The 15,704-nt window shown below is 35.7% G+C and overlaps 1 protein-coding gene across 1 annotated transcript in view; it reads left to right on the top strand.

The window, feature by feature from the left end:
* Nucleotides 1–59: 59 nt before the first annotated feature.
* The window catches only part of LOC126888491 (uncharacterized), a 50,584-nt gene continuing 34,939 nt past the window's right edge, over nt 60–15,704 (top strand). Inside the window, exons 1-2 of the mRNA XM_050656827.1 lie at nt 60–216; nt 6,980–7,322. Of these exons, the coding sequence (XP_050512784.1) occupies nt 193–216; nt 6,980–7,322 (367 nt within the window). The 5' untranslated portion in view covers nt 60–192. The remainder of the gene's footprint in view (nt 217–6,979; nt 7,323–15,704) is intronic.

Genomic DNA, 15,704 nt, shown 5'->3' with positions numbered 1-15,704 from the left:
AGTATAATTACGAAAAAAAAATTGCAGCACAAAAATTCATCATTTCATCATTTCGGGGCGTAAAATCCGGGGTTTACTAAAATAAACGTATCAACATCCTCTACGTTATAAAAATCTCATGGAGATAAATGGTATATAAAAAGAATAACTTGCCTAGTTGCTTTATATTTTGTTTATTTTGAAGATTATAAGATGAAGGGTATGCCTGCAACAGTGGTGAGTCTATTAATTTAATTTTTTGATAAATATAAAGATTCTTCTTCTTCTTCTTTCTTCTTGTATGTAGGCTTTAAAGCCTGTTTCTTCTTCAATATTAGCCTCCTAATTGTTTAAGTTATCGCATTATCTTTTTCTTGGTCTGCCAATACTTCTTCGTCCATTTGGTGACTGATCTCGTGCTATTCGTATATCCTGTGCTCTTCTATTCTGCTAATGTGTTAGTTCCACTCCTATTTCCGTTTTGTAACCCATCAATTTGTGTCTTCTACATTGCATGATCTTCTTATGTTTTCGCTTCTCTCCCTATCCAACAGACTTTTTCCTGATATACTTTGGAGTATTTTTATCTCTGTTGTTTCTAGTAGTCGTCTCGTTTTAGATGTCTTAGGTCTTGTCTCCGCCGTGAATGTCAATATAGGTCTAATTATTGCTTAATAGGATTCTTGCTTTTTTTTAAATTTACCTATTTAGTCTTCTTCTTTAAGGGCCGTCTCCCAATCCGAAGTTGGATATATCATCACCAATATCTTTACTCCATCTACCGCGCTTTGAAGAGTTCAATTGAACGGCATTTAAACCAGTTATTTAAATTTTTTAACCATAACACCCTCCTTCTTCTCATACTCCTTCCTTGACTTATTTTTCTGTGTATTATTAATTTTAGCATTTCGTATCACCATCTCCTGATTACTTGTCTCAGATACTGTACGTTTCTTATTTTTATTGTGTTTATTATTTCTCCCAATACTTCCGTGTTCGTTTTCTTCTGCGTCCATCTTATTCTAAGCAGCCTTCTCTAACACCACGTTTTAAATGACTGTAGCTCATTGCCTGTACTCCTTCTTCTTATTAAGGTGCCTTATCCATTACTGAAGGTTGGATATAACTACAGCAAATTGCTCTCCATCTTCAGCTGTTCTTAGTATCGAATGTGTGTCCATGTCTATTCAGTCTCTTACATTCCTCAGCCAGGAGCATTTTCTTCTTCCTGGACTTTTTTCCTTCCACTTTCCCTTCCATTATGAGTAGTAGAAAGTTGTACTTTTCTCCTCTGTAAATATGTCCTAGGTAACTCGTTTTTCTCTTTTTTACAATATTATTAGAAGTTCTATCTCAACCCCCCATTCTACTCAGCACCTCGTTCTTAGTCACGTGCTCTGTTCAAGTGTTCAAGAGATCTTTAGCATCCTTCATTACTTTTATTTTATTTATGTTTATATTCAGCCCCAAGCTATCTCCCTCTCTGGTTATGGCATTCAAAGTCGTTGTAAACCCTTATAACTGTCCGCAATAATGACAGTGCCGTCTGCGGTTCTTAAGATGTTTACGCATTCTCCGTTGATTTTTATTTCTTCTTCTATATTTTTGAGGTCATTTTGAAAGATCTTTTTGGAATATATTTTAAATAAAAGTGGAGAAAATACACAGCCCTGACGAACTCCTCGTTTTATTGATATTTCTGCTGTCAGGCAATTGCCTATTTTGATTGACGCTATTTGATCCCAATATAGGTTTTTAATAAGGGCCACAGTGTTAAGGTCTATACCATGTTGCGTTAGGGTTTCTATGAGTTTTGTGTGTTTTCTGATTTGTGGGGATTTTTGTCCGGGATTATTTTTCCGGGGATTATTTGTCGGAACCCCCCAAAAACATTGATTATTTCTTACCCATAAATAAGCTGATTCTTGTTTTAGTCGAAAGGAAGGATATGATGCTACAACAGTACAGTAAAAAGTTTACAACGGGAATCTGCTTATTTATAAAAAAAAATAACAAATAATTTATTTTTTATTTGAAATCAATAATTTATTCTAACGTTAATATTAATTAACAAGATAAAATCAAAAATTGTTTATTCTGAAACAACTTTAAGCTTCCTAATATTTTTTATTTAAAATCGATGTTCAACCTGTTCTTCATCAAAAATGACCCCGAAGACGCTAAAATATGCTTTTTCGGCATTTTTAATTGTTTATTTGCAAGTAATCATTTTATGGAAAAACCGCAATATTAACTTCGCCTTAAAATAACCCAAATTATCAAAAATAGTTTTTTCGAACAGAAAGAGCAGATTATTTTATGATTTGTTTAAAAATGTGTTATAAATGGATAGGTTTCCATGGAAAACTTTGGAAAACTTTTAAACATAGCATATTATTAGCACTACAATCTATCGATTAAAACAAGTTTCAGCTTGTGAGTACGAAATTACCTTTTTTGACAAAACAATTGTTCTGTCAACAAATATCTTTGGTTCTATAAGTGGTGCAAACTAATTTTTTTAAGATGTATTTTTTATATCCTTTCGCATGGTGTATTTTTGTGTGAAGTTTAAAACGGCACAGATAGTTTAATTTTTTATAAGTCAAAAAATGTTACTTCATTCGGCATGAATTTTATTTATAAATAAGCAATTACGAATTAAAAGTGTTTGTTAAAATCATGAAAAATTGAGTCCGTACGAAGAGAATAAACCCTTCTAAACATTGAAAAAGCACCTGTACAGCCATCTAAAAACGAGCTTTTTCTGTGAAATTTGATAAACTGATATTAAGTTTACAAACTAATCTACCGATCGGGCCCATCTTCTGCACGTATAATAACTATAATATATAAAAACTTCTTCCTACTTTACAAAATAGGCTCAACGCCTATTTTACTTGGTTTTTAGCCTCAATTGATGTTTTCTGACCATTTTTCCCTCGGTCGTCCCAATGATCTTCTTCCATTTGACCATTTGTCTTTTGCTATTCGTACTATTCTATTTTCTGTCATTATTTCTATGTGTAGATTCCATTATATTTTTCTTCCTCTTGGTCCACATGTTTATTTCTTCTATACCACATCTCGCTCGTATTTCCTCACTTCTTACTCTGTCTTTTAGGCAGGCCGCACATCAAAGAAACATGAAACGTAAAACATGAAACATAAAACGTGAAACACGTTTCATGAAAATAAAACAATGCTAAACAAATAGAAGTCCGCATACCAATAAAACGAGTGTGATTCATGCGTGTGAAACATTTTTATCTTCCGAAGGCGCACACCAAAGAAACATGAAACGTGAAACACGTTTCATGGAAATAAAACACTGCTAAACAAATAGACGTCCGCATATCTATGAAACGAGTGTGACTCATGACCATGAAACATTTTTATCTTCTTGAAACCTGTTTCATGAAATAGGACGTGTTCTATATTTCGATATCAGTTTCATTGTTTTAACTAATTAATTAGATGCGTAAAATGAATGCTCACCAAGAATTTACATAATATTGTATGGGTTTCTGTGGTGAAACAGAACGAAGAGTTGTACAATAATTATAACCTGAAGTGGTACTCGAATAGACAATAACAAGAAAATATCGTTTTTTTTTTAAACCAGGACCCACAATAAAACAATGTAAATGTTTGAATACTCATTCTATAAAATGAATGAAATTTAGCAAGATGATTATTTAATTCGTTTGCAACCAAATATTGTGTACTATGGTTATTATTTTTGGACAGTAATAAAAGAGTTGCCACAACAGTAACGACCTAGTCATCATCACTTTCCATTATTTACTATACAAATTTTATTTTTGTTTCTTTGATTAGTATATTAGTGTAGGAAACAGGGATTAAACTTCGAATGCTCGACACAAGTCCGGTATTATTTTTTTTCTGGTATATCACGGGATGCTTATTATGAGACTAACTTTTTTATAAAAATTTGCCCCGCAACACCCATTTTCATTCCTTTAAATGGGGTAGGGAAAAATCCTACTCCATCAGTAGGGTTTATTATAAATACATTTATATATTTTGGTTATTACAACATCCCTGTGGAAACTACCCCTAACCCTGAAAATAAGTTTGGCGAGCATGTTTTTACGATTTTCTCTTTTTGAAACAAAGCCTATAAAGAATTAAAGACCACTATTTGCTCTACAAATAAGGTTCTATGCATTTTTTTTCTATAAGTAACCTTTACGGCACAGTGGCGCCGCAAACCTCAGAAATGCTTTGGCGGGCTCCAGTTTTTGTTTTTTTTTTCGTCACCTATTCATTATATTAATAATATACTTATGATAAATAAAGGAACACATTGTCTGCTACATATTATGACCTATATATATTTAACTTTCTTTGCGCCTTAAAGCCACAGTGGTGCCTCAGAGTCAATTTTTGCATATTTTCTTTATTCATTTTCTTTTTTTTTTTGGTAATTTTGGGGAGAATATGGGGGTAAATTATACAAATCTGTAAATAATACTTGTACATGGGTAATCGCTGAAAGTTTTTTTACGCTAGTATAAGCGGTTCAGACGGTATATATAAAAATGGGCTTTTTAAAATTTAACATCCTGTAATTAAAAAATGGACAATTGCCCTTAAATGAAACCTATACCAAAAAAATCAGACATTTATTTGTGATTAATTGCCGCTGGTTTCCTTCTTGATTCCCATTACGATTAGGGAAAAATATTTTTTTTAAACATCTTTTTTAAAAACTTGTCAACTTTGGGGCGCCACCTCCGCTAAACGGTGTGTGATAGATATATGCAGTCGCGGAATAAATTGAAGGAAATATAGACCTCTTCATATTTCTATTGAGAAATTTTTTGCAATGACGTACAGGAAAGGCTGCGTTTCGCAAAAACGACAAACTACCCTCTTTAAAGGGATGAAAATGGGTGTTCCGGGGCGATACCTGTTAAGAAAAAGTTAGTCTCATTAAAAGTACCCCTTGATATACTGAAAAAAAAATATAACCGGACTGATTTGCGAAGTTGTTTCCTACACTTTACATATAACATGAAACGGTTTCGTTCTTCACAATTTATTTGTTTCACGTTTCACGTTTCTTTGATATTAAAAAGCAATTAAAGAGCGGCGCCGACAGCAACGACCACGTCACTATCCATTGCCGACTATACAAATTTTATTTTTGTTTTATCGATTAGCTTATCACATGAAACGGTTAATTTTTTACAACTTATTTGTTTCATGTTTCACGTTTAATGTTTCACGTTTCATGTTTCTTTGATGTGCGGCCTGCCTTAGAGTATGGTTTGTTATTTTTCGTAAGGCTCTCATTTCTGCTGTTTCCAGCAGTCTTTGGGTTTTCGCCGTATGTGCTCTTGTTTTCGCTGTGTACGTCATTTATCGAGATTGTGATGTTGAGAGATCCTGCTACTCTGTTCACTATGTTCACTTGTTTTTGTACTTCTTCCATTTTTCCGTAGCTTGTGAGTTTTAATATCAAATGTTCTGTTTCGATCACTTCTATTATTTTGTTATTTACGACAAATTTACTTGGTCTCGGTTCTTCTGATATCACTATCGATTTAATTTTCGTGTTGAGATCACCATGTTGTATTTGAGCGCCCTTTTTTCTAATTATTTAATTAATCTTTGTAGGCCAGCTTCATTTTCATAGATATAAAAACAACATAATATTGTGAAATATGTTTTAAATATTTTAATTTTTTGTACTTTTTTTTTATTTTACAACGCAGCAATATCGCTGGTCTGGAATAAGAACGACGTAACTGCAAATTTTGTTAATTCCTGTTTATTGTGTAATTAACTTCTAAAATACGATATACAGATGATACAAAAGCGACAGAACTGAAACTATTTGCTGAACCACAACAGTTTAGTTGCGTCGTTATTGAAATACGCACCATTTTAGACCTTGTTTCAGATGAAGAATGACGCAATTGTAAATACGGTTGAAAACGGGGGGACTAAATTAAGATAACGAAATTCGGACAAATAGAGATGAAAGTAAGAGCCATCGCTGTAAGAATAAGCGGCATAATAAATATTTAAAAACAGTTTTCTTGTACAGAAAAATTTTCAGATCAAGAATGACGCAACTGTTAATAGGGTTGAAAATGGGAGGATTAAATTGAGATAATGAAATTTGATCCGATGGGGATGAAACTAAAGCCATCATTGTAAGAATAAATGCCATACCGATGCTCTGGACGGTTACTCCTTGTTTATTCACTAATAAATATTTAAAAAAATTTAGATGAATACTGACGAAACTGTAAAAAGTGTTGAAATGGGGGGATTAAATTAGGATATTAAAATTTGAACCATTAGGGATAAAAATAAGAGCCATCGTTGTAACAATAAGCGCCATACCGATGCTTTCGACGATTACTCCTCATTTAATCCCTATTTGAAAAATTTAAAAATCGTTTTTTGCTTTCCTGAGAAATTTGGCTTTTTGCAGTTACGTCATTCTTATCCCGGACCGGCGATATGTTGTCCATCTTTTGCGTTATTTTGCCGGTTATTAGCGCGCTTATCACTACATAGAATAATGAAATACATTGATAAACCCGCTAATAACCGGAAAATAAAGCAAAAGGTGGAAAACATAACACGTAGTGACATAAAAAGAGATAAAACTAGTAGAGAGTGGAGGTCTAAAATTATCGATAGGAACCTATAAATTTACGTTACATTACACACTTTTCCACGTTTAGACGTATCGAAAAAGTATGACAACTTTCATTATGACAGGAGAATTTTATAAAATTTCCTGACACAGACGTCTAAAAGTGGGAAATTCTGTAATGTAATGTAGATTCATAGGTTTCTATCGATAAATTTATACCCCTACTAGTTTCATCCATTTTTATTTCACAGCGTGTTATGTGTTCCATCTTATGCGTAATTTTGCCGGTTATTAGCGCGCTCATCACTGTAAAGTAATTTCTCCACAAAGTGGGAGTTGAACATTTATTTTTTGTTCTAGGCATCCCTCTGTGTCGTCCTTTTGATATTCAAAACTATATCCGCAGTACCTTCTAACCCAATAGGATATGGTGGAGGGGATGGAGGTCGTAAAGGAGGAGGCAGCGGTTATGGCCGAGGTGGTGATGGAGAAGACGTCGGTGACGGCCGAGGCGGTCGTGGTGGAAAAGGCGGTTATGGCGGAGTAGGTGGTGTATTTGAAAGGAGTGACGAAAGAGTCGGCGGTTATGGTCGAGGCGGTGATGGCGGAGACGGCGGTGACGGCCAAGGCGGTCGTGGTGGACAAGGCGGTTATGGCGGTGTAGTTAGAGGCAGTGATGGCAGAGATGGCGGTTATAGTCGAGGTGGTGATGGCGAAGACGGCAGTGACGGCCGAGGCGGTCGTGGTGGAAAAGGCGGTTATGGCGGAGTGGGCGGTGTATTTGGTCGCAGTGATGGCAGAGACGGCGGTTATGGTCGAGGCGGTGATGGCGAAAACGGCGGTGACGGCCGAGGCGGTCGTGGTGGACAGGGCGGTGGAGGAGGTGGAGGTGGCGGGTTCGGCGGATGGGGATTTGGCGGTGGAGGCGGTGGAGGTGGTGGAGGGGGTGGAGGTAGCGGATGGGGAGTAGGCGGTGGACGTGGTGGACGTGGTGGAGGCGGCGGAGGTGGTGGAGGTGGCGGAGGCAGCGGATGGGGAGTAGACGGTGGACTTGGAGGCAGTGATGGCAGAGACGGCGAGTGGATAGTATGCGTTGGAGGCAGTGATGGAAGAGGCGGCAGTTATAGGCGATGCAGTCATGGCAAGCCTGGCGAAGGGGAGGTTATTGCGGAGGCGAAGGGTGGGAATAAGCAATGGATTCGTATACACTGATATCGGATGTGGTGTAGGCGGTGGATATGGCGATGACGGTGGCTTTGGTTTCGGTGTAGGAGTGAGTTACGGACTTGGAAAATAAGAACAAACCAGTGATTTCCATTGAAAAATATAAAAACTATTCTTAACTTGAAAACAGTCGCGCTCTCTTCTGTCACGTAAGCAGTCGCGCGTTAGAATAAATCTAAAAATACGAATTTAATTTTTTGGTTTATAATAATATTTTTATTTATTATTTTAAAAATATGTATTTATTTCTAACAATTTTAAAGCTAATTTGTTATCACCAGAGCCAGAAATTCCACAAAAAATAACAAAAAAATTAAAAAAAAATACCTACGCATTACTGCAATTTCCCTCGAGGCACTAATGAGTGGAAAGTCATCACGGAAAAGGATAAAATGTTAGATTTTTCTTACGGCGCGACGGCTCCTGGGTCAATAAAATGTCCATCCCTAAATCTACATGTGGACTCTATAAAATTGTATATTTCATGTATCTTATTATATATTGTAAAATGTTTTTTAATTAGAGTATTTTTTCTATTTGAGGGGTCTAGATTCAAAACCGGACATTTCCACTTTATGTCATTCTGAGTAAGCTTAAAAAAACAATTTACAACTTTACTGTTCCCTATCACAAATTGGAGGAATAGTCCACTTTTGCATCTGAACCAATTCTTTCACACTGAATTACTACTAGGAACTGTCCAATTTTGCTCTTTACCAAATTGTTAATATATATATATATATATATATATATATATATATATATATATATATATATATATATATATATATATATATATATCTAATCACAGGTTACAGAGGTGTATTCAAGCAATTTTAACCAAAAAATGGAAATGTCCGGTTTTGCATCTAGACCCCTCATTTGTTTGATAATGTGGGTAATACTCAAAGTATTACAGTATGTACTACGGCGGTCCGATAAGTACTTAGCCTCTAAAAGGAAACCGAATATCTTTGAAAACAGGTGATTTATTTTTAAATACAATCTCCTTTTAGCTGGATACATTTGACCCAGCGATGTATCGACTTCTTTAACCCATCGGAAAAATACGTTTTCTCGAGGTCCGCAAAATTGGATTCCATGGAGGCGATAAACACGTCATTCGACTTAAATTTCTGCTGGCGAGTGATTTTCTTACGTTTGGAATTAAAAAAAGTCGTAAATTGTCAAATGCGGAGAATACGGAGGATAATATAGAAGTTACGAGCCCAATTTGACAAGTTTGGCTATGGCGACGGTGGAGGTGTGAGCCGGTGTGTTGTCATGGTGGAAGAGAATTTCTTTCCCAATTGTGGTTGTTTTTTTCTGAAATTCGGTGTGAAATCGGTCCAATAATGTGGCATAGTAAAGACCTGTGGCAATTTTGCCTTCTTCCAGGAAGTTAATATAGATCACACCATGTTGATTTCAGAAAATTGTGGCCATCACTTTTCCGGTCAAAAGACTTCTTTCGCTTTCTTTAAGCACGTTTGCGGAGTGACGTCCACTGTAACGTTTACAAAATTAAAAAAACTACAAAAAAATCATAAAAAATAAAAAAAAATATAATACGCTCTCACACACATCACATACATACATAGACCTTACACCACACCCTGCACACTCACCTCACCTAATACGTAAAACAAACATAAAACACTATACTACACTACACTTAACTGTCTAAGAAAATATACACTAAAACACCAAACACATACATAATCCGAAGAGATAACTGAGCACTCGCGTATGTTCCCTCAGAGCCGCCTAAAATCACACAGGATAGGGAGAAGGTAGTTTTCTGTGGTTTCCTACCTTCATTGCACAATGATACCTATACCTAGGAGAGGACCTACCCACAGCTAACCTCCACGCGGTTGTCAAAAAACAAACAGAACCAAAATCTGAAAACAACTGGACTTTGGTCTCCGTTGCAGACTTGGTACCAACACTAGGGGAAAAAAAGAAAGAAAACCCAAGAAGAGCTCGTCTGGTGGCGGTAGCATTGATGCGACTGGCGCTCTTCCGTTGAATGTCATACGATCCCCATTCCAATCCAAACTAGTCCCCTTTCCGTGAAGAGTTGAAGAGGCGGGAAAGCCTAAACGCGTCTTAACCCTAGACGGACCAAGGGGGTTAAAAAGTATCCACAACATTGCATTACACCCGATTGTCTAAATACCTTTGTTCCTAAATATCTCATATAATTAGTAGTTGTCGGCGTACTACTTTCTGCCCTATTAAATGCCATAATCAGCATTTCTATCATTTTTCTCATACTTTTATAAAAACTTGATGGTGGACTATGAATAATCCCCCTTAAATACCTTCAACACCATCCAGAATGGAAAGGGACGATGCCATTCATGTTGCAAATTAATAGCAAAATCTAAAAGAACAGGGAAAAATAAGTTGGAAAAAACAACCATAGTTTGTTCAAAACGCCAGAAGTATGTATGTGGTAAGCACAGCAAGTAATCAAATGTTTCTGTTACGATGATGCCAATTCCCTTGAAGCCGAAGACTCCGGTTAAATTATAAATTCTTATGTTTTAACTGTTCCATTAATGTCCAGGAAGTTTTTTATTTGTAAAAGTATTATTTTTGAATTGGTTTAAAAAAAAGCACGTTTTTTATTAATTTATGTGTGGACATTTATTGACCCTATTGGTCCTCGATGTTTCTCACGAAAGGTTGGTCCTGCAAGGGTTAAATAACGTGTCTTCTTGTTGTTCACTGTATTGACTACTCCTTAGTCTCTGGTGAGTACCGGCTGGTCCATGTTTTGTTGACGGTTATGAAGAAACGTAGAAACTTCTTTCGGATTACGCTTAATCAGCCTCAGACACTGCTCTGAACTGGTCTCATGGTTGCGCTTGTTTGCCGGAGTGAGAAAACGCGGCGCCCATCGCGCCGATAGCTTTCCCATGCCCAAAATTTCATGCAGGATATGATCTATGTGACATTTTGGGTTTCCCACTCTGCCCTACTAGGAAAAAAGACCTTAAGTCCAAAAAAAAATTGAGATAAGGTCATATTAGGGTTTTATAGGTGGTTTTATACCTTTTTTTGAGGTTAGAAAGCGGTAGCTCCACTTCTTCAATGAGAAAAACGCTAATGAAATATGCCTTATGTCCTAAATTGTCTGCCATTCTAGTGAACAAAGCCTCAACTGCAACTTTTGAATAAAGAAAGCCTCAAGTTACAGTCGTTTTTGACTTAAGGCTTTTTTACTTCAAATTTCTATTATTGCAAGAGAAATTGGAACCACGCCTTAACTTACATCAGATAAAAGAAAGCCTTATATCCACTTGCCAGTGGAGTTAAGGTTTTCTTTTCTCTGATGAGTTTCTTTACAAGTGGCTTTTGATGCTGTTTTTCACTAAAACTAACAGGTGTTTCTTTTATGCTCAGCTGTTTCCCTCCATTATTAGGTATATTATTTTGACAGTGATTACTTAGTTACTAACCTCAATTATTCAAGAAGAGTGTTTTGTTATGGTGTCGTGGGTTGTATGAAAGTTTTACGCTTTTTTTTTGTGACATACTTGTGACTTGATCTTGTGACCTTGTGAACTTGTGACATAAATTAATTTACAACGTGACATTGGACATGTGTAGTTCAAGATCAAGTTATATTTTGAGTTTAGTGAAGGATGTAAAAAATCGAAACGAAGATGATCCTGACGATCCGTTGCCGCTAGCAGCTATTATGTCAACTTCAACAACTACTCCTGTTGTTAACTTTGATTGTAATAATAGTGAGGAGCACGACAACAGTCTTGTTTTAACTCAGCTTTCACCAGTTCAACTTACTAATTTCGACAATAATTCAGGTTCTCATGACCTCGACGTTCAGGATGGCCTAGGCGTAGGGATTGTTCAGCCTATTAACTTATTGCCAGAAAGCCAAGACCAACCTGCTGAAAATATACAACCGAAAGACACCCGAGAGGTAACTAAAAAAGGGACACCAAGAATTAGAAAAAAGTCAGTTTTAAGCAAACAAGAAAAACATGAACAGAAAAAAGATAAATATATTAAAAAACATGACTTGTATCCTCCTTGCCAAGCTTGTAGACTGAAATGCATTGAAAATATTCCAGAAGTAAGAAGAAAACAAATCATTTCTGTGTATTGCGCAAAAAGTTGGCTAGAGAGAAGAAACTTTATGTTGATTTCGACAACTAGGCATGGGGTTAAGAGGCGAAGAGGCAGTGAAAGTTCGTCAAGAAAGTTTTCATTCAAGTATTATCTAACAAACCAAAATGAAGAAAATGTCCACGTGTGTAAGACATTTTTTTTTGACTACTTTAGGCTACTCTAAAAACAACGACACAGTTCTTCACAATGTCTTGTGTGTTAACAAAGATCCAACAAATATTGCTCCTGATGGTCGAGGGAAATGTACTCCGCCAACAAAAATTGACCGAGAAGTTGTAAAAGCACATATAGAGTCATACAACCCATCCATTGCACACTACCGCAGAGAACACGCTCCACTGAGGCGCTACCTCCCTAGTGATATCACCATAAATAACATGCATCAAAACTTTGTGGCCAGACATCCGAACTTGAAATGCTCCTATGATTTGTATAGGGCTATTTTAAAAGAAATGAATATATCGTTTACCAAATTGGGAAACGAAGAATGTGAAACTTGTGAAGTCTTTATTAACCATAACACTGACCACAGCAAAGAAAATTTAAACTCCGAATGTAGTACTTGCAACGAGTGGTCTGATCATATTGCTAGAAGTAATGATGCAAGAAACCTCTACAAAACACATGCAAACACTAATATAGATAAAGACCACATATATTATTCATGTGACTTGCAAAAAGTTATTATGTTGCCTAGGATGGAAGGTTTCAAAACTACCGTTTTTACTAAACGCATAGTTGCATTTAATGAAAGTTTTGTGCCCCTTGGCACTAACTGCAAAAATGGTAGGCCAATTGCAGTAATATGTCATGAGGCCATATGTGGACGAAAGAATGAGGACATAATTAGTTCCTTTGATACATTTTTCAAATATTTCAGAGATGTTCCCCTCATAACACTCTGGCTTGACAACTGCTCCGCACAAAACAAGAATTGGTGCCTGATGACCTACCTTGTTCACATTATTAACCCTTCGGAGTCAGTCACTCAAACCATTGAACTGTACTTTTTTGAACCAGGGCACACATTTATGTCGGCCGATTCTTTTCACCATCAAGTAGAGTTGTCTCTCAGTCGCCATGGCAAAGTATATGACTTTTCAGACTTTGTGAATGCTGTTGGAGCTACTTGTTCTGGGAAAACAGTGGTCAAATCAATGCAGCATGAAGATTTTGCAGTATGGCCTTCTTGTGTCTCTAACTACAAGCTGAATAAATTTGTGAATCGACCCTACCTGAATGATTTAGTGTACATCAAAGCCGAACGTGGCAAAGATACATTGTTGTACAGATTTTGCTACGATGAATATTGCCCCCTTCAGGAACTAGACTTTATGACCAAAAAGGGAGCTGAAAAGGCGAAGAGCCCCCTATTTTCCGAACTGCACCTCGAGGCATCTGCTTGGCGAAGAAACAAGATATTATTACAAAACTGCTTCCCTTGATGCCTGAAAATAGGAAACGTTTTTGGTTGGACTTGCCTGAAAGTGATGTTCCAGACTTGTGTGTTTCAGACGACATCCCTAGTTGAGAAAAGGGTGTGTGTGTTCCTAACTGTAAAACATATTTTTTTTTGTTTTGGCTTAAACTTTTTTATGAACGCATTGTTATATTATATAGATACAGGTCTCAAAATTTTATTCATTTTTAATGTTGACACAAATCCTTGCTAAAGTTTTTTTATTCTAATATATAATCCTGTATTTTTAATGTAGCATACCTTGAATTTTATAGGCCTAATTACAATAGTTTCACTCTAACTCAAGCTAAATATTATGATTTTTTTGTTGAAATACGTTTGTGTATATTTCAATTAGCAAATAAGCACTATTTAACTTTTTAAGAAAGCATTATATTATAACAAACATTTTCAAACAAGACTATTAAATGTAGTTTTAGATTTCAATTAATAATAGTAAAATGTTTTCTTTCTTAAATAGTCCGTCTCTAAGTATATTTTGAGTAACATTCTATGAATAAATTTTGCAAAAACACCTTTTTTAAACCCTAAATGTTTTTTTAGTTTTAAAGTAAAATACATAATGAGCCACCATGGGAGTTAAGGTTTTTATGTTACGGTTTGCACTACTGTTTGGAGGTAACAAGGCCTTAAGTGCAATTTTTATGCCCAAAAAAAGCCAAAAACAATTTTTTTTAACAAAACTTGTTTTTTATTTATTTTTATTAAATTATTAAGGCCTTTAAACGTACATTTTAGAGAAAAAAGGTTGTGAAAAAGTATATTTCACGTTTTATTGAATATCTCCGTTTCAAGTAAATTGGAGTTAAGGCTTTCTTCCTAAGCAGGGCAGTACTGTCTCTGATCTTTTTGTGAATCTACAGTCGGCGGTCTACCAATACGCAATCGTGAATTTCTTTCACGTTTCCCCCTTGGTAGCCGTTTGAGGAGCACTTGGGCGTGACTTATCAAAAACCGACGTGAAATCACGTTGAAACTTGTTAAACCAATTTGTGTCGGTTGTCATCGAAGGAAAAGAGAGACAGTACACAGCAGTCTAGCGCTCTTTGATTTCACTGTTCGATTTCCCTTCCAAAAACAAGAATCGAATCACCGACAGATATTGCTCTTTTTTCATTTTTCTAAAATCCGCAGACACAACCGTTCCACACGCGGTCAAATCAAAACTACAAGTCCGATTTGGCTGAAATTTTTGACGTAGGCCGTCTACAAGAATACATTATGATGGTATATTTCTCTTGCGATATTGTAGCCCTAGGGCCCTAGGGGGAGGCTAAGTATTTATCGGACCAACCATGTAATAAATTAAAAAATAAATATTGTACTAATAAAGATTTTTGAGCTGTGGATGTTTCGAACTGTAGTTTTCTTACTAAACATAATCATATGATAACAAAATTCTTGCAAGCGGAATCAAACATATAGACTATTTTTTTTCCCAAAATGACAATCGAGACAAACAAACATAACGTAAACTATAACATGGAAAAATGCGTAAATTGTTTGGAAAAGAATCCAACCAACTACATAGGTTGCAAAATTCATAAAGAATTGCAACAAAAGCATATCCCAGAAGAATGCCAATGAAATGAACTTATTGCGGCAGATTCGTGCAAATATTATAAGAATTGCACATTTAACGATACAAGCATATACTTTGGTCCACATATACTGCACATATAAAGGTACAAATTTAGATATGAGGCCATCTCAAATTTTGCCTTTTACAAAAATGGCGGTTATTCAAAATGGGCGACTATACATATGTGGCTAATAGCACGATATCTTTTGAATGAAAAGTCCGATTTCAACCAAATTTGGTACATAGGTTCTTTTTGTGACTTACAAGATCGATGTCGTGAACTGGAAGAATCGGTTTACGAGAAGTTGTGTTTTTCCTGGTTTTTTTTGTAAAACTATTTTATATTATGTAAATAATTTATTTTCAATTTTCTCACCCTGTATATATTAATTTTTTAAAATGGTAATACCACCATCGAAAAGAGCGTAAGAATATGTTCTAGAAAATATTTTGAACTTCTTAGTTATGTTAATTAGCATTTAGTAAATGCATAACGTATCTTCATATGTACCTATGTGTTTCAGTTTATTGCAAATATTATTAGATTTATTGTGCATTTAATGGTAGAAGCATATAATTTGGACCACATATACTACACATACAAAAGTTTAAATTTAGATATGAGGCAATCTCAG

Source organism: Diabrotica virgifera, chromosome 7, assembly GCF_917563875.1.
Source record: "Diabrotica virgifera virgifera chromosome 7, PGI_DIABVI_V3a".
NCBI lineage: Eukaryota > Metazoa > Arthropoda > Insecta > Coleoptera > Chrysomelidae > Diabrotica > Diabrotica virgifera.
The sequence above is the reverse complement of the archived record's forward strand: the minus strand, read 5'-3'. Positions and strand labels throughout refer to the sequence as shown.